The sequence below is a fragment of the Solanum lycopersicum genome, chromosome 12 (genome assembly GCF_036512215.1).
Source record: "Solanum lycopersicum chromosome 12, SLM_r2.1".
NCBI classification, from domain to species: domain Eukaryota; kingdom Viridiplantae; phylum Streptophyta; class Magnoliopsida; order Solanales; family Solanaceae; genus Solanum; species Solanum lycopersicum.
This window is the reverse complement of record NC_090811.1, coordinates 2,149,313-2,174,713: the sequence shown is the minus strand read 5'-3', so window position 1 is coordinate 2,174,713 and position 25,401 is coordinate 2,149,313. Positions and strand designations below refer to the sequence as shown.

The window sequence follows — 25,401 nt, the reverse complement described above, 5'->3', positions numbered from 1 at the left end:
ACTATTTAGCTATAAAATTTATCAACCGCCTGAACTTTTTTTGGTTATTAACTTTAGTCAATGTAAATTACCATGAGATATCTATACAATGTATTTATTTTTTTAAAAGATATAAATAAATAAATAAATAATAATAATGAGACAAGATGGTTATTACACTGGCCCCTACTCTACTGTTTTTCAAGTGTTAATTTTAGACATAACAATCACAAGTGCACGTGGATAACATGTGCACTCTATATACATTGAATGTAATTGTTTCCTCTCAAAAAATGAAAAAATTTGGTTGCTTTTGATTCTAGTAATGACTTGTGCCTCTTTTAACATTTTTTTTTTTGCAATATTCCTCCTCGATTCTGATTAATTCAAATTTATAATACGTAAAATGAATAAAATTCACTAATAGACATTCTTATAATGGCGAAATTTCAGATTACATAGGTGATCAAACAACTCTTAAGATATTCCTCTTGGATTTTGATTAATTCAAATTTATAATACGTAAAATGAATAAAATTCACTAATAGACATTCTTATAATGGCGAAGTTTCAGGTTATATAAGTGATCAAACAACTCTAAGATACTGTTATAAAATTTCAACTTCACGATGCTAGAAATAAAAAAAACAAAATTTATTATGAAACAGTGAAAAATATCTTTTCCACTTATTTTATATTGAATTAGTTCACTGGAATATAACGAAGAACGGATTCTCACTTGAATAATAGGAAACTTCTCAATTTTTCATATGAAAACATTACTTTTTTAAATTCCACTGATTCAGTCAAAATATATGTAAAGATAGCCATTAAATATTTTTCAATGAAAAAGTAGTAATTCTATTTTTAATAATATCATGATATTAATTAATTATTTTTCAAAAAATAGAATCAAAAGAGTAGCCGGCATAGGTAACTCATTAAAAAAGCCTTTGTGGTTTAAAAAAAATACTTATACAATCAAATTCTTTATAATTACCTATATATTTCTATAAGATATAAATATAAAATAAAAGTTAAATTATTGTAATAAATTGATAATGTGATATAATTAATAAATTTGTACCATTACTACTATTACTACTATGTTAAGTACCTAAACTACGTTATAATTATCTTATCAATAAAAATATAATTTAAATTATATAATATTATTTATGAGATAACTTTATTTTTAGTTTACCAAAATGTGAACTTTATGACCAGTATCTGCTTCCCATAAAATTGCTCATTCTAATAATTTAATTATTACTATTTTCCATTTTTTCCCATATATATAGGGATGAGTAAATATATTATTAGTTAGTATTTTAACTGACACTTTGCAATTAATGATATCAATAAATTGTAGATGATGGGTTCCCATTAGGATGTACTAAGTTATATACGTTAATTAATTAGCAGTGAAATTATTTGCATATTATTAATGAATTTTAACCGATAACAATAAATTAATTATCATATTTACTATTATATAGTTAATCAATACTTACTAATAATTTTAACTTTAATTACTTAGAGCCTGTTTGGCTCAGCTTAAAAGCTGGTCAAACTAACTTAAAAGCTGGTTTTTGACTTATTTAACTGTTTGGCAATACTCAAAATAGCTTATTTTAAGTTAAAAGAAAACTTATTTTAAGCCAAAAGTTAAAAGCTGGGGTAGGGGTGTTTTTTTTTTTAGCTTATAAGCTGTTTTAAGTTGACCACATTTTTATGTTTTTTCCCTTAATATTTTTATACAATCTCCAAATTACCCATATAACCCTAACATCTCTTTCTTCTATTTTTCCCTTTTCACGTTTGGCATAACAACTTCAGCACTTTTATCCAAACGCATAACTGCTTATTTTAAAAATAAGTTTCAACACTTTCAAAGTACTTTTTTAAAGCTGCTTTTATTAAGCCCATCCAAACGGTCCTTATTATTTTTTTTGTTTGAGTTAATACTACACCATCGATCTTCATTTATTCTCACTAATTCATACGGAATTCTTACATTTATGATATTTTTGATATAAAGAAAACTATTTTCTTAAAAAATAAATAGGTATTTTTTTTTGTATTTAGCACATAATTGAAAAATATTTTAGTAAAGTAACAACAAATAATGATATATCTATTTTTTCAAAAAGTTGCACTTGTCATTTACTAAAAAAAGAATTAACATTAATATGAATGATTTCAAATGTTTTTTTTGTAAATAACAAAAAAAGAGGTTTAGGATTAATGTTTTCATTATAATTAATTATCACATCTAATTTGGAAATATTGCCTAAGAGAATATAGATTTTTCCAAAGAAGTAAACAAAAGTATATTACACATTCATAATTAATTTCGAATAAGTTCAATGAATATTAAACTTTGTATTTAGTATTTAGTATGCTCATGTATGTTTATTCACTAAAATATATTTCATGTTTTGTCATATAAAGAAAGTTTTAATTTCATCTTTTGGGGTCTCCTTTTCATTCATCCAACTTTTTTAAGACTAATTTGGGGATAAAAATAATTTCCAAATTTTCAAACTTTTGTGGTTAAGGTAAATTCAGTTTCTTCGAAATCGATAGTCAATTATTTTGTATTTTTAAGACTTTACAATTTAAATGTAAATCTTTTAACCTAAATCTCCCTAATTGTTAAGAAAAAATATTTTCTCTCATTTAAATGTAAATCTTTTAACCTAAATCTCCCTAATTATTAAGAAAAAATATTTTCTTTCATGCTTAAAACTTATGGTGTACATATTAACTCAATTAAAATTATAAAATTGGACGTAAATTATTATTAGAAAAAGACATTTGAAATGTATTGCATTTGAATTATTGATTTCCAACCATTTCAATGAAAATAAACTTTGTATTTATTATTTTATCATGTTTAGTCATTTAAAGCAAGTTTTAATTACTAGTATTCTTCTTATATGTAACAATATTGATTTGTCCTAATTATATGTTGAAAATGAAGTTACTAATAAGCAATTGACAGTCAGAGTACTACTTGAAAGGGATGTTTTATTTCTTAATTTTTGAAAACGATATATTTAGTTGAACGTGAATATTCGAATAGTGAAATCGAATCAATTTTTATTTGAAAAGAGGATTTTATCATATCTATAATAATTGAATGTATAACACTTGTTGTTTTATATATATATAGAGGGAGAGAGAGAGATAAATATTAAGTTTGAGATGTTTTATTTCTTAATTTTTGAGAATAGTATATTTAGTTGAATCTGAATATTCGAATAGTGAAATCGAATCAATTTCTATTTGAAAAGAGGATTTTATTCATACCTATAATAATTGAATGTATAACACTTGTAATTATGTAAAACATTAAATTAATTTATATCAATAAATTTTTTTAAAAAAAATGACGGTTAACGGTAATGATGATAGTCAGTAATTACGGTTGTGGTACACGTTAATTTAGAGATGGTGTTAGTTGATGATGTCGTTGTGTGCAGTAGAGTAGATATTGATATAGTGATTGTTAATAGTGATTGATGATCGTAACTGGCGGTGATATTTGATACTTGTGATAAATGATAATAATGCGTAATTATTTCGGTGAGTACTATTAAATGTATTTTTGAAAGTGCATAAAATCTTAACAAATAAATATGGTACCAAAGGGAAATAATTTATAAGTCAAATAAATTTTTTAAAATAAATGAAAATTTTACGTATCCCAAATCCATTTAGGGACCCAAAAAATCAAGGATATATAATTTAAATACAATGGAAATTGACGATGCAAAACTAGCTGGCTTATCAACTCATCCTCAAGGTTTTCCTATTCGTACCGTTTGGTGTATAAAAAATCTCGTGTTAATCGAGTTTGAGAAAAATTTAGATATTCTATCTTAATGCACATTAATAATTATTTCTACGACACAAACTCATATCATATAGATCACACGAAAATAATTTTGTCATTACTCTAATTAAACTCTCCTTAATTTATCTGTACAAATACTATTAGATCACAAGGTTTTCCTATCTCTACAGTTTGGTGTATCAAAAATCTCGCGTTAACAGAGTTTAGAGAAGAACATGTCACTAGACATTCTATTTTAATGCATATTAATGACCATTTCTACCATTCGAACTCATGTCATATAGATCATACGAAAATAACTTTATCATTAATTCCACACCATCCTGACCTACACAAACACTATTACTCTATTAAATCACATGTTTTTTCTAACGTAATCAACACAATTTTTTTTACATTTCATTTTCACCTAACCAACTCACCAAAAAACGCACGATAACATACCAAATTTATTGAAGCCATAAGCCCATAACACATATTCCAGACTTTTATTAAAGCTAAGAATAAAGAATTATTAATTTTATTGCATTATAAGGTTACATATGGCTGCTCCATTTTAGTTGTTCTCATTCAATACTCCCTACATTTAGCCTTTCTACAGCTGTGACACTTCATAAATATTCTCACTAGTTCTTCTGACTATCTTTTAACTTCGATCTGAGACGAATTTAAGATTTTAATTTTATAAATTTAACTTTTTTTTTAATTTTATAGTTCATTTGATTTTTTTGCGATTCGGACATATTATTTATATCTATCTAATATATTTCTTAACATCTGTAATAATTACTCGATTTTATAATATACTCAGAGGCACATCATTACGTAATTCGATTCATTTAACACGATATTTTTTAACGTGTATAAAGCATAATTCACTATGATTGAACAAAGAGTAAATTTGAACCTTAGATTTTAAAAGATTGCCACACTCGAGATCAATATACCTGTTCTACGATTCGATTAATCTAAATTTGCTCCACATGATAGTTTTGGAAAACACTCCTTACCGAAAAATTTCATTTCGAAAGCTTAAACTTTAAATAATAAAATCATATTTATCTCATTATACCTTTCGATAATAATCGACTTATATTATACTATAAATATAAATAATCCGCCCCTACTTGAAAGTACGATATGCATTAAATTAAATTAATCAGTAGGCAGGTAGAGTGGTAGATCAAAGATTCAAGTCTATTAGCATTAATTGAATGTATTTGAGTAATAATATATATATTACTCTTAAATCATACCAATCTTTATTCTATTTATTATTATACTTACACCCCTTTTATTATTTAGCTAGCTATAATTATTTTTATCTTAAATATTTCAAGAACTTTTTACTGCCATTATGTTAAGAGATTTGTACATGTGGAATAAGTCAATTGACAAAAATACTATGACCAACCTTAGTATCACAAGTTTGGATACGGTGACGAAGATAGAAATTTTAATTTTATTGAGAAAAATAAAATAAATATAGTATAAAAGGTATACATACGACGAAGTTAAAAAGATTTAATGTAATATAAATATTAAATACAAAAAATGTATATTTTTTAACAAAATGATATATCAACCAACTTACTCTTGTCAGGGGTTGAGCTATCCTAATCTCCTTTGACGGAAAATTATATCATTTATACATGATTAAAATATGTTTATATGTATACATACTAGATGTCGAACCCCCCTTCGGCTATCTATTTCTACACATTTTGAACTTAATTATTGAAAATCATGGCTCCGCCTCTGACTCTCGTATTGGACAATGAGGCTTCGCGATGGACAATATATTCATGATTAATAACCCCTATTACCTCTTTCTCTAACATAATTTATGAAGAAATTAAATAAGAGGGGTCATTTATTGAATCCCTATATTCATCCCAAACTTATTGTGTTAAGATCAACCAGAGTTGTAGTGAAGTTTTAAATACTTTATTTTTTAAATTTTAATCAAGGTCTCACGTTCTAGCCGTGCTAAATACATAATCGTCTTTGTTAAGAAGCAATTTATCTCTCAATCAGAAATTTTTTGACACTAACTCAAATATAATCAGACCCCAATATAAATAACGGTACGTTCATCTCTATTATTGTCCTCTCCTTTCACTTCATTACCTAAAACAAGCCCACATAATATTAATTTGGTTTGGATCATTGCACCAAACTTACCCTAGCCCAGACATTTTGGGCTATGTTATGGGGCCTACATGACTTCAGTAATGTTGTTGTAATAGGTAGAAATGACACTAGTCACTTTTAAAGACACTATTTAAAACATAGTCAAAATTTATAATGTCTTTTTAACATAATACGACCCTTAACTTAATATCAGTTGTCAATTACGATCTTTAACTTTTGATGTGCACAAGTAGACACTTAAACGTGTATAAAATTGAGCAAATGAACGCATTCATCCTACATGGCATCCTACATGACAATTCTGTATCCTATATGACATTCTACGTGTATTATGCCATGTAGGACACTTGTATCTACATGTTTATTCTTATACAAGTTTAAGTGTCTACTTGTGCACATTCAAAGTTGGAGGACATAGTTTTTCGTTGAAGCCAAGTTAAAGGTCGTGTTTATGTATTATGCCCTTTAAAATTCAATCATTTTTGTTGTTGTCATAAGTAGAAGGAAATAGTATATTATTTAATATAGCTTAAATTTCATATAATTATGAATCACGACTACTGTTTAATGAAATTTGCTATGATGAATCTCAAGTATTTGTATAAACGCTATTTGTATAAATTTCTATATTTGTATATGTATTAGTAATAAATTTATTATTATACTATACATATTTGTACTTATTTGTGTGTATACTAACTTCCATTTATGGTGTTTTGTTGTATATTTTTATTTATTTTTAGTTGTATATTTTTTTGGTATATTATCTCCCACAATATTTTATACGGATCAATTGTATGGTCTCAACAACTTATATACAATTACTTATTTATTCATATTAATAGTTTGTATACAATACAAATAATTGTATATAATTTATTACTTGTATAAACCTAATTTATTTAATTTATTAAAAAATGGTGAAATATAAAAAAAAAAACGTTTAGTATAGAAAATTGAATTATATCTATAGAACGTAATTAGATAAATTGTAGCTAAGGAGGTTTTCTGGGCCTTGCCTTTTCCTGTGTTAAGTCTTGGCTGATTTGCGTGAATGTTTTGCCTTGTATGGCCTTTTTTAAGCTACTCTTTAAATTCTAACCTATCAAACAATTCACTTTTTAAAATGTTAATTGTTAAGTAATCTTAAAAAGGCTATTTTTTAAAGTATCTTAATTTGCATAAATAACCCTTTTGTGACTTTTGGATTTAGAAGTTGGTCATTTTTTTCAAAGTTGGACCAGTAATCTGAATTTCAAAAGTAGTCACAAATGTCAAAAGTAATTTTCAACAAAATCACCCATCTTTAATAGAACAAAAGTTCAAGTTCATGATTTTTCTTCAACAAGCAGATTATGGTACAACTTAATGCAAATTTTTTTTACAATATACAAGGGAACAGTTCCTCTCCAAAGCTCATTTCAAATTTGTCACAAACAATTTTTCGGAGGCGTGCTAGGAAAATTCTCGAACTCTTCAAAAACATTGTTGCACCTGTATCAAATCATCTAGAAATGCACTTACTTTTGGAGGATCCAACACCTCCAACACGCAGCTAGTGACATTTTTAAAGAGTCTGAGCAATATCATAGTAGGAAACAAATGTACCAAATAGACTTGCATCTGGAGCAACTTTCATCTAGCTTTTGTTTGAAAAACTCTATTGTACCAAATTGAATGAAGTGTCATATGAAACAAGTCATATTTTACCGGCTTCGCGTGCCAAAGGAAATGGCGCTGAACCTTCCTGATAGCTAGTTGCATATCGAGATACTTCTTTTCCGGTATGGAGAGAAGTATGCTTTTCAAGTTCGGAATGTCCTTCTCAGCTAGGATTAAAGAGAACGTATCCCAATTCAAGACTCCGAAAAAGGGAGGCACGAAATTATCTGATATGATCACGGGCACACATTCGTAAAATATGGCCTCTACTACTCGCGGGCTGTTGACTTCATAGCCCTTTGGACAGATGCAGAACTTACTGCTCTTCATATGCTGGATATAGTTCATTTTGCTAGCAACACCACTTGGCATTGGACCAAATATCTCCATATCGGGATCTTTGTCTTTCCAATGCTCGAGCAAGATTGGACGCAAGTATCCGTGCATATTCCCAGCATAGAATGCAAGAACTTTTCTTTGAGATGCTGGTTTTCCTCCGAGATCTCTAAGAGGATTTCTGGCTGAACGAACATATGTTTCCGCAAGGGATACATCCCTTCCTATTTTGAAGCCTAAGGTTACATCAGCATTGCACAGGGCCTTGATACAATGTTCCATGTGATGCCTCGTTTCATACGGAGCCTATGATAAAAAAAGACTATAAGAACAAATGTCGAACGCATGGTAAAATGTCAGGTAATTAACTTGAGATGCATATCACACCGTCATAATGGATTTTTATACTCGGCTTCAATTTGTTTGTTCGATTTTAATTTGGCTCGGAGTTCAAGAAAGTTAAGAAACTTTTGAATCTTATGGTCTTAAACTAAAGATATGTAACCTTGGATCCTAAAGAGTTGCAAAAAAGGGGAGAGACATTCTTTTTGAAATAGACTAAAAAGGACAAACAAATCGAAACCGAAGTAGTATACTGCTTCTCGATAATCTTTCAATGAGAACTAACTGAGAAGTTCTCTCTAATTGCAGACGTTACCAACAATAACTCAGCAAGATTTACATTAAACGCTAGAAACTCATTTATCAAATCATAAAAGCATAGCGGATAACACGAAATGCATGAGAAGCTAAGAAAAGAGGATGAAACAGTTAACATTACCCAGTCATGGCATGCAACGAGAAAATGATCAGCCCCGCCAGTTCTGTTCCAGAAACGGTATTTTGCTGCAATCTTCTCTGAGTAGTCCTTCAAATATTGGCGTAGGTTTGTTCGATTATGAGAATTACGAACATATAGAGAATGCTCCAGCATTCTCGAACTAAAGGGTAGGTAGAACAAATGAGCTTTTCGGGGATCCTTCACAACAAACTTATTATTTCCCTCCATTAGTTTCATGAACCATCCCTCGGATGCATACAATCCTTTCATTATTGGTTGATGAAAAATGGGCTTCTCCCCTTCCTTGTAGACATAAACTCTGAGAATCCGCTCCATGAGTTCATAGCTCCTGCAAATTCAAGGAGGCATAACACGTTTGTAGATAAAGGGACTCACATATTGAATGTATAAGAAGTAACAGCGTTAATAAAGAAATAGTAAATACCCATAGGCTCAAATTTAGCTCTAGATAGAATAATGCATTACTCCTTCCATCTCGAATTATCTGTGCTTTTTTGCCTTACACGTCTCTTAAGAAATATTAATTAGGAGGTGTTTTGACTAATTTAATCTTATCTATATGTAAGTAGATAACTAAAGATCTTTCATTCTCTTTCTACTCTAGCTTTATAAGTTCTATCTATGATAAGTAGATTATACTGCAACTCAGCAAGAGCGCTATAGCAAAACCAATGAAGAAAATATCAGCTGGTATTATGCATCAAAATGTTACTAAACAGCTACAAACCTTTTGAACATGGACATATTTCGAAAGGCGGGAGCATAAATTTCTCGATCATTTCTTATAAGTGGAGCATTCTCTATCTGTAACCTAGCAGCCAGAATTTCCTTGTCACGTTCCGAGGACCACCTAGGTCTCTGGAATCCAATTTAAACAAAATAGAGGACAGTTAATTCCATCAACACTCAACAGTACACAGCAGCAAAAACATTCAGCAGGAGAAGAAGAAACATACCATAGCACGTGAACGAGCACGATGCCTAACTAGTAACCTTTCCATCTGAGAAATTGTAGTTACTGTTTTTGGCGGCAACATGCATCTCATCTTCTTTTTGACTGTACTTAGCACCAACGAATGATTTCCATTATTTGGGAGAAGTTGAGTCAAATTTCCCGTTGAAGAGTTGTTACCAGTAGTACGAATGAAGTTTATTTCACCTATAGCAACCAATGGCAAGTTATCTAGATGGTTTGAAGCTTCCACAGACGATGAGTTAGTCACATTTGCAGCTTTAGTATCATTAAGCACAGTATTTCTATTTGCATCTAAATCAGAGTCAGCTGAAAGTTCATCAGTTGTTTTTACTACTTGCTCTATAGAAAGGTCCCATTTAGATTCATTGTTCTTCTGCATTGTAGTTTCCTCGTCCATGTCCACCATTTCATCGAATAGATTATCATTTTCAATAGTTGCATCTTCAACAAAATCAGAGTCATTTTCCATGGTTTTGACAACTGAATGGTTGCTATGTGGTTTTACCTCATCCTTCTCATTTACGCTTTCATCAATTTCACCGTCTTCACTCACATCACTGTTATCCACAGTTTTCAAGCGATGAGCTAACATATGTACATCATCAAAGCTTGAAAGCGTTCCTGAAAATCCTTCACCAACCTTAGTTGATTCAACAACAGACGATTCTTTACTCAACAGACTTACCTTTTCGGATAGCTGAGTATTGCTCTCAGATAACAGAGAATGAAGAGCATTTCCATACGGAAGCATCAAGGTCTGACAAAATAAATGAGTCACAGCCACCAAAACCACTACCAAAATCCATTTTCTTTTATCAATTTGACACACAGATTGAAACTTCGAGCTGTACTTCATTCTTAAAGTTCAGCTCAATATCAATAGCTCGTCATAGCAATAAGAATATGCTTCATCATTTCCTGCATAAAAATCTACTATTCGTAAAAAATCTTGTACTTTTTACTATTCATGAACACACAGAGGAGAGGTAATCATCAGAGTCTTAAGCACAATCAATGCTTTGGTCGCGCCTACTGCCTTCCACTTAAACTATACATATTTCTTGAAAAAGATTTAAGGTTCAAAAACTAGCCCAATCTCCATATAATGATAGATTATGAAAAATATGTATTTTACACTATATTCAAGATGTACTAAAATTGAACTATCTACCATATAAGAGCTTGACTACAACAACAATATATCCAATGTAGTCCTACAAAGTGGGGTTTGGAGAGGATAGAGTGTGCGCATACCTTAACCCTAGCTTAGAGGTAAAGAGGTTGTTTCCGATAGACCCTCAGCTCAAGGAAAACAGTTCAGAAAAAGAATAATCAGAACTGAAAGCATAACAAGACATTCTGATCAGTAACTACAACAAAATAATACGATAACCAGAAGTACTAGAAACAACAAATAGTAATAGAAATCTAAGGACAAGAAACTACCGTAGTAGTACTACAACTACTAGTACAGAGTGATAGCAAGACAACCCTCTAATTTAAGGTCATGTCCTCGGTGAGCTAAAGCTGCATCATGTTTTGTCTAATCATCCCTTTCCAATGCTACTTTGTCCTACCTCTACCTCTCCTAAACTACCCATAGCCAAATTCTGACACTTCCGCATTGAGGCATCCGTACATTTTCACATGTACAAACCATCTAAGTCTTGCTTCCTGCATGTTGTCCTCCACAGAAACCACTCCCATCTTGTCCTGAATTACCTCATTTCTAATCCTATTTCTCCTAGTACGCCCACACATTCATCGCAACATCCTCATTTCCGCAACTTTCATCTTCTATATGTGAGAATTCTTGATGGGACAACACCCAATACACCATGGTTGGTCTAACCACCAACAAAATAGCTTGACTAAGCTGTCAATAACAATCTTTAGCTGCGAATTCAAGCTCCAAGTACTAAAACAACAACAGGGTATCTCTTAAATATGAACATAAAAGCAAGCAAGGAGCTGAACTTTTTTATCAACTCAAGCAATATCTTTAGCTTCAAATTCAAGCTCTACGAGCCAAAACAACAATTGTGTTATCTCTTAAACTTGAACTTGAACATAAATGTTACTAAAAGCAAGAAAAGAACATAACTTTGATCAACTCAAGCACAATCTTTAGCTTCAAATTCAAGCTCCAAGAACCAAAACAACAACTAAATATCTCTATAAATGAACATAAAAGTTACTAAAAGCAAGATAGAAACTGAACTCTATCAACTCAAGCACAAAATTGATCAAGCTCCAAGAACCAAAACAACTACAGGGTATTTCTAAAATGGGCATAAAAGGTACTAAAAGCAAGAAAAGAACACAACTTTCTTATCAACCCAACCACAATCTTTATCTTCAAGAACCAGCTCTATGAGCCAAAAACAACAAATAGGTATCTCTAAAATGAGCCTAAAAATAACCAAAAAACAAGAAAGAGCTAAACTTTGATCACCTCTAACACAATCTTTACCTTCAAATTCTAGCTCCATGAGCCAAATCAACAATTGGGTATCTCTAAAATGAACATAAAACTAATTATAAGCTAAAAAAGAACTCAATTTTGATAAACTCAGGCATTCTTGAAATAAAGCATTACCCAGCAAAATATCAAAACTTGAAGCTCAGCTCAGCAGCTGTCGGTAGTGGCCACAAACACTCGAGAAAAAAAAATATTAAGAAGTTTAATTTATTGGATTAGCAAAATCCATTAATTTTTCTGGAATTTTTATCAAACCAAAGCTAATGTTTTTTAGTATATCAAAATGGAACAAGAGTGTTCTTTTCTCCTTTTATATATAAGAAAAAATAGTCAATCTTTGTCTTGTAGCATTATTGTTCATGGTTACTCTTTCATTTTTAATTAGAGTCTTCGCGTAATCATAAAGATATTAATTACGTAATAATATATAAATTTTATTTTTGTGAAATTAATCAAAATAGAAGGTGACTAGGTATGTAAAATCTTACCATTTTTTGTACATATTTTGAATGTTTAGTAGCAATTTTTTTTATAAATTATATTGTTTACTAAGCTTTTTTAGTGTGTGTTAGCTCATGAATATTTTGTGATATGTTTTCAAATGATTTTTTTACAAGACTTTTACGAAATTCTCCGAAAGGAGTTGAGGGAGCACGTGAAACTTTAACATCTTTTTCACATATTTTTTATATATATGAGCCATTTTATAGAAAGTAGACGATTTTTTAAAATTATTTTTTGTGTTAACCTATGAATATTTTGATGATATAACTTTCAAACGAATTTCTTACAAAATCTTTACGGAGTTCTTTGTAGAGAGTCGGAGAAACAGTATATCAAGCCTCACCATTTTTATATATTTTAGACATTTAAGAATCATTTTATAGAAATTAGACAATTTTCTTACCATCACATATGTTCACTTATAAGCTTAAAATTTTAAAACAAAATCAAAATCTTACATTAAAATCAGAACTTCTAAAGTTTTAAAATTATAAAAAAAAATAATAAATAATTTAAGTGATTAGCTAAAATAAATATTGAATTTTGGTGATTTAATCCAAACTTAAAATTTAACCCTTTCATCTATCTCAAATTATAACTTCAAATTTACCCTTTTTTCTTTAGGGTTTTGTGGCTGCCCCATTGACAGCTGCTGGTGAGTTTCTCTTCCAAACTCTTGATTTTTTGCTTAGGTAATTCTTTATTCTATGATTTTTCTTGCAGAAAATGGTCAAATCTTTTCTCAAGAATAGATGATTTTATTAAATTTAACCCAATTATTAGTTTGGCTTATAAAACTTGAAATTTTGAAGGTAAAGATTGTGATTGAGGTGATTAAAGCATTGTTTAGGTCTGGATGCTTGGATGCTGGACAAAAGTTAGGGTGTCGAGTTGAGGAGAAAGCCGAAGCAAACTGTCAAGAATGTACACAAGTGAGTAATTCCTAAAAGTTCCAATTTTTGTGTAAGGTATTAGTTTTACCATAGAGTAGAGGAACCAAGATTTTTTTCGCATGTGTTTTTGGTATAACTATCAAATCTATGTAGCATGTTTTAACTTAATAATTTTTGACTGCTTGAAGCTTAGAAGAAATTTCACGAGCATATAGTAGCAATGATTAAGTAATCTTTCTCTAGTGAGCAGTTTAAGTACAACTTTTAGCAAAACTTAAGCTTTCATAAGTTTGAGTGTTTGGCAATTCATCACCATACTTATATATGAAGCTTGTTAAATTAGGTATATCCAATTCAACATCAATCAAATCTAAGCACCACAATAGTGTAAGATACTTCAGCGGAACTTGACATCTTGATTGTATGCAATTTAAAGTAACTAGATAAGTACAAATATTCAAGGTTTGGTTGACGGAAAAGAAGGTCTTCCAGCTATATGTGAGTAACACTCACGTCGACGAGGTGCAAAGTTTTCAAGGTTTTGCCACAAGTTTTATTTACTCGTTGATTCCAGTGACGACTTTCAATGCAAGGATGTTCAAGATTCGGTGCTACGATATCAAATCATCGTGATTCAAGAAGACAAAGTAGCCAAACTATCTTCAGTTGCAATAAAGGTTATGCAATTTGCAAATTGGCTAGTCCATGACAACAAGATACCCTTAAATCCTTTATGCCAATGCAGTTTGCACATAAAGCTTGAACAAATTGCTCATCCAAGACATAACTTTCGCAAATATGAAAATTTATGCCAAGATCAGGGGCAATCCATGCTTAAATCTGCATATTAGTCCTTGAGCAGTAAAGATTTCTTCAAGCAAGATGTTGAAATCGTCAACATGTCCATATACTTTTAAAATCAACTCCTTGATGGTACTCACGACGAGGGTCTCGATCCAATTATGAACATTAGAGATGATGAATTGATAGGATGAAAACTTAGCCAAAACTTTTTTATAGAAACCTTTTGCTTTTTGTCGATGGGCTAGAATTTGATCGACAATATTCACAAGTTTTGGTTTTCTTTTTCTGAAAGTTCCAACAGTTATCCATTTCATGATAGGAAGTTTTATTGCCAAAATTAAGTTGCAGAGGGAATTCCAACTAGTATACCATATCTTGGACAAAGTACTCATTTGTGCAGCATATTTCGCGAGGAGTAAACATAGAAAATGCTGCAAATTTGGCTCTGACAACAATTTGGATATTTGATCATTTACTGCATCAACTCTTGTATCTTCCATCACTCACAAAGATGTTTATGATTTTTTCCCCAAAAATCAAAAAGGAAAAAATCATGGAAAGATTTTCTTTTTGATTATGGTGACAAATTTTCATTAACATGTAGAAGAATTGCACAAAGCAAAATTCCTTCCTTAATTTGTTTGAATACTGGTATATGTTACCAGAGCCAATTTTGCAGCACTTGCTGTCTTTACTCCTTGCTAAAGATGCTGCAAAATTGAGTACTTTGTCCAAGACATAGTACACTGTTTGGAGTTCCCACTCCTACTTAAATTTTGGTGACGAATTCTTCTTTTGTGAACGGGATGGCCGTAGGATAGTTTCAGAAAAAATACCAGAGCTTGTGAATATTGTCGACCAAACTCTAGCCAAGCGGCATGAACAGAAGGTTTCCGTACAAAAATTTTGGCTAAATTTACCATCCTTTCATCATATCAACTTATCTCAAGTTCATGATTGGGTTAAGACCCTTGTCGCGAGTAACATTAAGGAATTGATTTTAAATGTTGATGGAATTGTTAACAATTTCAACAGCTTGACTGAAGAATTCTTTGCTGCCGAGAAACTAAATGTTCTTGATATACAGGGATTTAATCTTGAATTGCCCCTTGAGCAGGGCATAAAGTTTCCATATTTGCAAAAGGTAAGTCTCTCTGATACACATTTTGACGAACATTTTGTTCAAGCTTTATGTGCAAGTTGCAGTGCTTTAGAGGATTTAAGGTTAGCTAGTTGTCAGGGACTAGGCAGTTTACAAATCGCAAGGAATTTACTAAAACTAAAGACGGTTTTGCTATGTTGTCTTGCTGAACTAACGATGGTTGATATTGTAGCACCAAATCTTGAAAATCTTTACATTGAAAGTTGTCGTTGGATGCTACAAGTAGTTAAAATAACTTGTGGAAAAACCTTGAAGTATTTGTGTCTCGTCAATTTGTTTGTCACTGATGGATGGCTAAAAGACCTTCTTTGTAATCAACCCAACCTTGAAGAATTTCACTTAAGGGGTTGCTTAAAATTGCAGAAAGTCAAGATCTCAAGTGACCGACTCAAGTATCTTTCACTATCACGGTGCTTAGACTTGATTGACATTGAATTGCATACTCCTAATTTAACTAGCTTCACATATGAGTGTAGTGTTAAATTGCCAACATTCAAACTTATGAAAGCTTCAGTTTTGCTAGAACTTGTACTCGAATTCTGCGTAGGTGGAGATAAATTTGATAGTCATTGGTACTGTATGCTCATGAAATTTCTTGGAAACTTCAAGCAATCGAAGTCTATTAATTTACAATGTTTGTTCCCGCGTGGAATAGTTATACCAAAAGACATGAGAAAAAACTCAGATCCTCCGCTCTTTGGTACTATTGCTACCTTGCATATAGAATACGGATTTTTGGTGAATTGCTCACTTGACATTGTTGATAGTTTTCTTTGGATTTCTCCTCAACTCAACACCTTAACTTTTGTCCGGGATTCGGACTTAAGCTGTACCTTGAAGTTTATATATGAAGATGCGTCAGCTGAAGATGAGAAAACTTTTCGGAGTCATAAGTTAAAGGAAGTCGAAATGGAAAACTTTACATGTATGGAGCAACAGGAGTTGAGAAATTATCTTTTCACAAATGAAGATCACATCGGTGAAGAAGCGTCCATTGTCTAATAGATCGGACAGAGGTCTTCCAAAGCTTTGGTAATAAGTTCTAATCCTTGTGGACACAATTTATTTTCATGTTATATTTGTTTTAAAATATTTCCATATGTTTGTTGTGTTTCAAGATAATTAAATGTTTGCCACCATTATAAATTCAGGTTGTCCAAACTTTTTTGAGAATGAAATGATACTCATGGAGTGTGCTTGTGATTACTGTACAAGCAAAGAGTTGCATTTACTCGTGAACGATGATGAAGAGGCTATAGAAGATATCGAGAAGTTGTTGTTGGTTATTATGCTATTTGGTGCACTCAAGGAAGTCGAGCTAATGCTTGAAGGTTCTGTTGAAGTTTCAATTCCTCCCGTCCCGTTTTCCTTTTCCTGTTCTGTTTAGATTGACTGTGTTTTCCCTTACTTTTTGTATGCTATGTTTCTTGGATTGTTGCCTCATCCATGTCGGATCCTCCAAAAATGCAACATAACTTGTATGTTGTCTGCATTATGTTTCTTGAAATGAACTATTCCGATTTCAAGTCTCTATCTTTCGAAATTACTGTTCTGATACATTTCATGTATGTGATATTTACTTATATTTATAACAAATTAAGAACTTTGCTTTGTGCAATTCTTCAGCAAGTTAATGTTAGTTTTCCCCTTTTACTAGTATTTGTTGCAGCAGAGTGTAAAAGGTGCAGATTATTCGCGAAAATAATCTAGCGGTGAACACAACTAATGCTTCATTCATCATCTTTTGTGTGTGTATGTATTATGAGGATACATACTTTCTACAATAGTAGCATCAGGATCAACTTATGTGCAACTCGACTATTCCACTTCAACTTTTGCTACCTAAATTATGTCAATTCACTTTTGAGCAACTCGATAGGAATCAGAAGAGAAAGATAAAAGTATCCAAAGGGCATACATGTAGTTGTAAAAAAGATGCAACAAACAAAATAAAAATTCTACAACAGTTTTCATTTCCTAAGAATACATTAAACTTTAAGATCTCCATTCTTCAATTCAATTCCATTTTCCTCTGATGAGCAATACCTTTTCCAAAACCAATGTTTTTCCCACAGCAAATAAATCTCTTCAATGGGAACTTGCTTTGTCTCAGGCAACAGAAAGTATATGAAGCAAGTCATGATTATAATAAATCCAGCAAATAACAAGAATACGCCGTATCTAAGGTGACACAATGAAACCAAGAAACATTGCGCGATTAGGCTTGTGAATATCATGTTAACACAAACAACCATACTTTGTCCTGCTGATCTTGTTTCTAGAGGGAAAATTTCACTTGGAACTAACCAACCTAAAGGACCCCATGATCTTCCATAAGCAAGAACAAATATGCAAATTATAATCACTAGGAATATCCCAATTCCTTTTGGGAGTATTACACCTTGTCCAAACTCCAATGCTAGAGTGATAGCTACCGCTACCTGTTTGATCAAAATTTCAAGCAAGTAAGGGCGCGTTGAAGTGAATTGGGAGATCAACGTCAGGATGAGAAAAGAATTACGAGGAAAGAACCATTGGTATCAACATGAACATGTATAGAAGTTATATACACTCACAAAATTACTATTTTCACTTTTCTATGAACGTTGATGTATAGAAGTTGTCAGTGTATAGAAGTTAAACGAGAAGTTACCATGACACATATCATCTCAACACCAGCTTCCAAGAAAAAAGCTCTTCTACCAAACTTGTCAACGAATGTCATAGAGATTAATGCAGCTATGACAAGCGCTCCACCGGTGATAGCAGATGAATATAGAGCAGCACCAGAGCCAAATCCTAAACTCTGGAAGATAACAGGGGAATAAAACAGAATAGAGTTCATCCCACTGAGTTGTTGAAATGCTGGAATAGCTAACGCTCCGATCACTAACTGTGGTCGATTTTTTCTTGAAAGTAAGTTTCGAAATGGATGTTTTATAGCTCTTGCTGCATTGCTTGCATCGACAAGATCAGCAAATTCTGCATCAACTCTTGTTGTGCCTCTAACTTTTTCCAAAACTTGTCTTGCTTGCTCTAATTTGCCTGTTGAACATATTTCAAGCGAAAACACTAAGAGCGGGATTTTCACTAAGGGAGTTCAGAATATAAAGAAGTAAGACATACGAAGAAGTTAAGAGGATTCAGTATCTACTATATATATATATATAAAACATTGACCTTAGGACTTTGTCTAGTCAGTGTAATTTTCCGATGAAGGGTGTTTGGTGCCATCCTTTTAAGGAGGCTTCTAGACGAACATACTTACCCTTACCCGTAAGGGGATTCAGAATGTAAAAAAGTAAACAAATCAACAAGCCACGAGACTCAACATGTACTATACATACATATACAATAATTTTACCCCGTTTGACTTGATACAGAGTTTAAGAAATAAATACAGACTCTTGAAATTTGTCGTGTAAAACGAACCTTACCTTGTTCTACGAGGCTATTAGGCGTTTCGGGGAGGAAAAGACCACCAATAAACATGAATAGAGCAGGAATTGTTGCTATTCCAAGAGATAATCTCCAACCCCATGGATGAATTTTAGCAGTTCCATAGTTAACAAAATTGGCTATTAATACTCCCAAACAAGTTGAGAGTTGAAACAATTGGTTAACTGCTCCTCTTACTTTTGCTGGTGCCATTTCTGATAGATATAATGGAACAGCCTGTAATATTTTGCTCGTGACAAAATCAACTCAATGACAATGACAATGAATTTTGAAACTCGTTAACGAAAATATGAGTACGTTGTGAGTTACCTGATTACTAAAGCCGATGCCAAAGCCGAGAAGACATCTACCAATGATGAGCATAGCGATGTTTGTCGCAGCAGCGTTAAGAACAGCTCCTACAAAGAAACTAATAGCACCACATAAAATACTTGCTTTTCTACCTTTTTTTCGAGTAATATGTGATGCACCAAATGCTGAAATTAGTGCAGCAAAATATAAAGATGATGTGAATAATGTAAGTATTTGATTGTCATATTTGCAATAATCTGTTTCTTTTAGATGTTCTTGTTTCCTTTTGTACACTTCTGGGAAAAATATTTTTAAGAAATCATCCATTGAGGTCACACCACCTGAAAAATAATAATAACATTAAAGCGTGTCGTGAAGAACTGAAATTAAAACATTGCTAAAAGTGAAAAGAGATCATTCTTTTTAAAACAGACTAAACATGAAAGTATGTCATTCTTTTTGAAATAACGAGAGTAGTCATGTGATTGGTATGATGTGTCAAAAAAGATTTTTCGATTAGAAAGATTGGGCCACGCAAAGACAAAACGAACAAACAAACAAACAAAAAGTCAAATTCAATATGAAAAGATAGAAGCTGACAATTTGTAAAGTCAAGATGAGTGTGAACATATACTCCGACCTTATGCCAAAATTGGAGGTAAGGAGGTTGTTTTGAATAGACGCTTAGTTTGGATTATAAAGCAATTTGTAAAACGAAGAAGCCAAGACAAAATATTGAAATAATCATGAAAAGAGTACATATAGTTCGGATTACAAAGCAATTTGTAAAATGAAGAAGCCAAGACAAAATACTAAAATAATCATGAAAAGAGTACATACTAAAGCATGATTAGTAACTAAAAGAAAATAATATGATAATTAAAGTGTAAGAAACATTAAATAAACGATTACTAGTATAAAAAAAAAAGCCAGATAATTCTCAACAACCTAACTTACCTACATAGCCTTCTATTTAAGATCACGTCCATGATAAGCTGAAATTGTTGTCATGTTATGTCTGATCACTAAGTTGAATGATGAAAAATATTTTTCAAAAAAAAAAACAATTTTTTCCCAATTCAACACTAAATGAAAATTAGAAACTATTTCAAATGGACTAAAAGAGAAAAATATAAAAGTAAAGAAAATCATTTTCCCCTTTTAGTAATTTAATGTTTGATTTGCCACAAGATTGAACTTATTTTTATTGAAATTTTTTATCTTCCTTCTAATCAAATACAAAGATAATTATCTAAAATATTCCCTTTTACTAATCATACTCATACAACAAATTGATTAGTTTTTTTTTCCCTTAATAATTGAACTCATATAGCTTAGATCTTAAATCCGTCTCTGACACACTGTTCATGTACATATATGTTATATACTAGATCTCTTTGACTTCTTCCTTGTTTATTTATTATTTTACATTTTAAACCATTTTAATGAAAATTCTGGCTCTGACGTAAACTCCGAACAAAACAAAATTGTACTTACCAGAGATGCCAAGATCATAACCAAATAGAGAACCTCCAATGGCAGCAACAATACATGAACAAACAAAATAACTAGTAATTTTATACTCATAAAGATGAGCTCTTGCTCCTCTACTTTTATCATCAAATCCACCACCAGCCATTTTTTTTCTTAATTACAATATTTAGGAACTAATTAGAATTTTTTAATGAAAAAAAGGGAATGTTGATAGAGAAATATATTGAGAAGAAAAGTTTGTTATTTATGCATGTTTTAAGGTGATTTAAAACAGACAAAGGATAATATTATTCATCCTAAAAAAGAAATGAAAATTAAAATTGTCTTTTAAAGAGATTAATTTAGACAATTTTAAGTGAGTAAACAAGTCTTCATATTTTTTTTTCATTAAATGTGAATATGATAGATTTAGAACATTAAAACAAATAAAAAAAAAGATTAATTCTATGTTTAGTAAAAGAAATAAATATATTTGACTAAGCACATGATCTAATTTCCAATTAATCGAAATATGCACTTTTGATTTCTTAATCAACTATATGTCATGTTAAATTAACAATTTGTTACATCTTATGTCATATTTGATAGTGATATTAATATAGTTTTAAATATAATTTATTTTCTATAAACTAAGAAAACATATTTTAATTAATAGAATGATAAATATGTTGAGTCATATATCACAAAAATTTACTAATTACACAATTATATAGAATTCAAGGTCTATGTACTAACGATATCAAAAGATATTGCATTTAAAAAATCATTATATGTAAATCTTTCGATAAACATTAATTAGCATTTAGGTAACATAATAAATAACTTATTGTCGCATGGTAAAATTCACTAATTGTACAGAAAAATATTTACATTGTTGGTATAGTAAAATAAATCCATTTGTATAGTAAAGATTTAAGTTATATATACGAACATTGTAGAAAAAAAAACATTATCAATGTTATTTTACCTTTGATATAATATGTTAGTTCTTATTATTATTTTTATTATATTATTAATTAGTGTTTATCATAAATTTTTTCTTATGATTAACCTAAAATTATTTTAATTGTAAATATATTTGTCCATCCAAGCTATGTATACTTTATGTCTATTTCAAAATTTCACTTAATCTAACTCTATTTTTACTAACAGAAACAATAATAATGAATTTGAAAGAATAGAATATATAATGTTCCCTTTTTTTATTAGTCCCTATGTTATTTGTTTTGAATTTTACTTGTTTATTTTAGCAAATAAAAATAATTCTATTTGTTTCTTCTACAAATAATTATATAAACACTTGTAATCAAATTTAGATTTTTAAAATATAGTTATTCAGGATAACTCAATTAGAAAAACCTTACTACTAAATAGTAACAATTTAATAAAATTATCAAGTTAATAATTAACTAGTTTAAAGAAAAACAAAAGGTATTAGGGAGGTAAGAGAGTAATTAATAATTTATTATGTGACAGCATTTAGTGCTTGGTATTAGACGTTACGAATACTAATTTGACTTGTGCACTGCAAAATATAAATATAAGTAGTTAAAAAAAAAAGAAAAATTGGAGCGAAAAACGGGCGAGTCAAAATAAGGTAAAAAGTAAATCTAATATTTGATCTTTGATTTTTACGAGAAGTTTGATATTCATATTGGAACCTGATAAAATTAAATTTATGCTAGAAAGTACCATATTAAAGAGCAAAATGCTTCCTAACAAAAACAATTTCGTATTCAGAAAGACTTGAACTCAAAACCCCTAATTAAGAATGAAGGAGCAATACTTATCATTGTACCGATAATTAAATATTGCTAATATGAATATCTATATTATCTATTAATATATTCATTTTTCATCGAACAATATTCATATACGATCCATAGCGATTAGTCAGTTATAAATTAGCTAGGGCTATTTAGCAATGAATTAGTGACGAATTTAATAAATAATTGTTGTTCTTTAGTAATATGACAATAAATGTAATGTTTCTCCATGATGCAATGTGTGATAAATCTACCAAATAAAGTTGTTAGGAACAAAAAAAATAGGAGAACTAGTAGTTGATACATGTGTGAAAAAAAATTTAAAATGGTTTTAACATTATGTTAGTTTAATATAGAAGAATAACATTAATTTTAAACCACTAAACATTTAGGGTTATAAAAGGATATAAGAATATAATGTTGATTCATAGTAGACTTACAAATTCAACATAGTATTTATTGGATGTTTATCTTAGTTTATTATACTAACAAAAATTTCAAGTTTACACCCTTTTTTTAATTCGATCTTCGTATTTATATTGGGACTCGACTAAATCTAAATTTACGAATTGTAAGATTGTTTCCTTGAGAATGCTTTCGACGAGATTTTTTTCATGAGCAGAAAGCTCGAACCTAGAACATTTGATTAAAAATGAAGGAGTTTTTATTATCCATCACAACTCAAATCGATAATTTAAACTCACTTAATTAGAGTAAACATGCATTCAAATATTTACACTCGACAATTACTAATAGTTGAATGGAAGATTGATATTTATCTTTGGGAAAATGCACAAGTACCCCCTCAACCTATGCCCGAAATCCCAGAGACACACTTATACTATACTAAGGTCCTATTACCCCCTGGACTTATTTTATAAGTAAATTTCTACCCCTTTTTAGCCTACGTGGCACTAGTTTGAAAAAAAATAGTCAACCATCATTGGGCCCACAAGATAGTGCCACGTAGGCTAGAAAGGGGTAAAAAATTATTAATAAAATAAATTCAAGGGGTAATAGGACCTTAGTATAGTATAAGTGTGTCTCTGAGATTTCGGGCATATGTTGAGGGGGTACTCGGGCATTATCCCTTTATCTTTTATATGTACAAGTTTATTCTTTAACCATGGTTAACTTATATGTATTTTTACCTTAATTTTAGTGAACTAAGGTTGATATAGATAAAATTTTACTATTAATTAGCAAGTCCTAAGTTAATGAAGGATTAGTGATTTAATTAAGAAGAAGAATATCTCGTAATCTGTCTGTAATAAATTAGGTTAAGATATAAATTCTTATCCTCTAGATTATCCGATTTTCAACATTTATCTTTTAATGAGCCCCCCCCCCCCAACCCCCCAACCCCCAATCTTTATATAGTTTAAAAACATAAATTCATTAATTCCCTTTATTTTAAGCATTTTTCTGCCTACCAATAACTATAGCTCTATAGTTAAATAAATAAATATTAAACAGTTTTTGTCAATTTTTCCCATTCATAGTAGCCCAATATTTAAAGGTTATGAACGAAGAGTAGGCCCAAATCACCTCTATAGGTCTTCATGGACGTTCATGAAAAATTTCGATAAAAATAAATCTGAAACCAATTGGCTTTATTGCTAAGGTTTTAACGGACGTTCATAAAAAAATTTCGGCAAAAAATAATCTAGAATTTTGGATCACCAAAAATCCATAGACTATAACACACAAAAATTGGCAAAATGGAATTTACCTGATTTAGAATTCGTTTGACCTTGAAAATGGGTGTCTGCTCATAGGAACCAACTGGCTCCACTAAGGTCTTAACGGACCACCATGAAAAATTTCGACAAAAAAAAAGTCTGAAATTTCGAATCACCAAAAATCCATGGAATATAGCACATGAAAATTGATAAAATAGGGGTTTACCTACTTAAGGCTCGTTTGGCCTTGAAAATGGGTCGGTTTGCCCGAGGGGACAACTTGATTCCCTTGCTAAAGTCTTAATGGACGTCTAAGAAAAATATCTAGAATTATGGATCACCGAAAATCCATGGACTATAGCACATGAAAATCGATAAAATTGGGGTTTACCTGTTCTGTGCTCGTTTGACCATAAAAATAGGTCAATTTGTCTGTGGGACCAACTGAATCCACTGCTAAAGTCTTAACAGACGTCCATAAAAAATGTTGGCAAAAAAAATCTGGAATTCCGTACCACAAAAAATCCATGGACTATAGCACACGAAATAAGCAAAATGGGGGTTTACTTGCTCCGGAGCTCATTTGACCTTGAAAATGGGTAGGTTTGCCTGTGGGGACCAACATGATCTATTGGTAAGATTTTAACGGAGACCCATGAAAAATTTTGGCAAAAAAAATCCAGAATTCTGGATTATAGAAAATCTATGGACTATAGCACACAAAATCGACAAAATAGAGGTTTACCTACTCTAGGTTCGTTTGCCCTTAAAAATGGGTCGGTTTGCCCATAGGACCAACTGGCTCCATTGCTAAGGCCTTAACAGACGTCCATGAAAAACTTTGGCAAAAAAATATCTAGAATTATGGATCACAAAAAATCCATGGACTATAGCACACAAAAATCGATAAAATGAGGGGTTTTACTTGCTCTGGGCTCGTTTCATTTATAAAATAGGTCGTATTGGTCATGGTTACAAACCAGCTCCATACATAACTTTTAACAGGCGTCCATGCAAATTTTTGGGAAAAAATGATCTTGGAGTTCTTGATCACCACAAAAGATGGTGGACTATAGAACACGAAAATCGATAA

The 25,401-nt window shown here is 30.9% G+C and overlaps 2 protein-coding genes and 1 long non-coding RNA gene across 16 annotated transcripts; 1 reads left to right on the top strand and 2 right to left on the bottom strand.

The window, feature by feature from the left end:
- Positions 1-7,279: 7,279 nt before the first annotated feature.
- Positions 7,280-12,582, bottom strand: LOC101256353 (probable glycosyltransferase At3g07620). 11 transcript variants are annotated; one of them, XM_069292834.1, is made up of 7 exons: positions 12,371-12,537; positions 11,026-11,109; positions 10,457-10,689; positions 9,752-10,392; positions 9,523-9,653; positions 8,775-9,123; positions 7,280-8,299 (listed from the first exon to the last, which is right to left on the bottom strand). In XM_069292834.1, exons 4-7 carry the CDS (start codon positions 10,361-10,363, stop codon positions 7,631-7,633), a joined length of 1,761 nt encoding a protein of 586 aa, XP_069148935.1. In that variant the 5' UTR covers positions 10,364-10,392; positions 10,457-10,689; positions 11,026-11,109; positions 12,371-12,537; the 3' UTR covers positions 7,280-7,630. The 11 variants fall into 11 exon arrangements, with proteins under 11 accessions (XP_069148935.1, XP_069148932.1, XP_069148931.1 ...); XM_069292831.1 differs by adding an exon at positions 12,245-12,288 and having other exon boundaries at positions 9,752-10,701; positions 12,371-12,533; XM_069292830.1 differs by adding an exon at positions 12,245-12,288 and having other exon boundaries at positions 9,752-10,689; positions 12,371-12,533.
- A 693-nt stretch (positions 12,583-13,275) lies between these two features.
- Positions 13,276-17,234, top strand: LOC101255860 (uncharacterized). Of its 3 annotated transcripts, none has more exons than XR_011213517.1 (4): positions 13,276-13,412; positions 13,570-13,689; positions 16,384-16,648; positions 16,768-17,234. It is a non-coding gene; the product is annotated as an uncharacterized lncRNA (long non-coding RNA). The 3 variants fall into 3 exon arrangements; XR_011213518.1 differs by having other exon boundaries at positions 13,313-13,449; XR_011213516.1 differs by lacking the exons at positions 13,276-13,412; positions 13,570-13,689 and having other exon boundaries at positions 13,994-16,648.
- Positions 17,235-17,437: 203 nt separating this feature from the next.
- STP18 (sugar transport protein 14-like) lies at positions 17,438-21,110 on the bottom strand. Of its 2 annotated transcripts, none has more exon segments than NM_001301003.1 (5): positions 17,438-18,057; positions 18,270-18,661; positions 19,054-19,291; positions 19,385-19,707; positions 20,864-21,099. In NM_001301003.1, coding segments are annotated over 5 exon segments (1,548 nt in total). In that variant the 5' UTR covers positions 21,006-21,099; the 3' UTR covers positions 17,438-17,604.
- Positions 21,111-25,401: the final 4,291 nt, after the last annotated feature.

Bases quoted from the DNA above. Each gene is read 5' to 3' on its own strand.
- LOC101256353 (XM_026028554.2), bottom strand. From the start codon at position 10,627: ATGAAGTACAGCTCGAAGTTTCAATCTGTGTGTCAAATTGATAAAAGA. The intron at 9,654-9,751 runs GTATGTTTCTTC...ATTGGATTCCAG, and splicing joins GTGCTCGTTCACGTGCTATG to AGACCTAGGTGGTCCTCGGA. The intron at 9,124-9,522 runs GTTTGTAGCTGT...TTGAATTTGCAG, and splicing joins AATATGTCCATGTTCAAAAG to GAGCTATGAACTCATGGAGC.
- STP18 (XM_069291829.1), bottom strand. From the start codon at position 21,005: ATGGCTGGTGGTGGATTTGATGATAAAAGTAGAGGAGCAAGAGCTCAT. The intron at 19,474-20,863 runs GTAAGTACAATT...GTTTCTTTGTAG, and splicing joins TTATGATCTTGGCATCTCTG to GAGCTGTTCTTAACGCTGCT. The intron at 18,058-18,269 runs GTAACTTCTCGT...TTGATCAAACAG, and splicing joins TTGAGATGATATGTGTCATG to GTAGCGGTAGCTATCACTCT.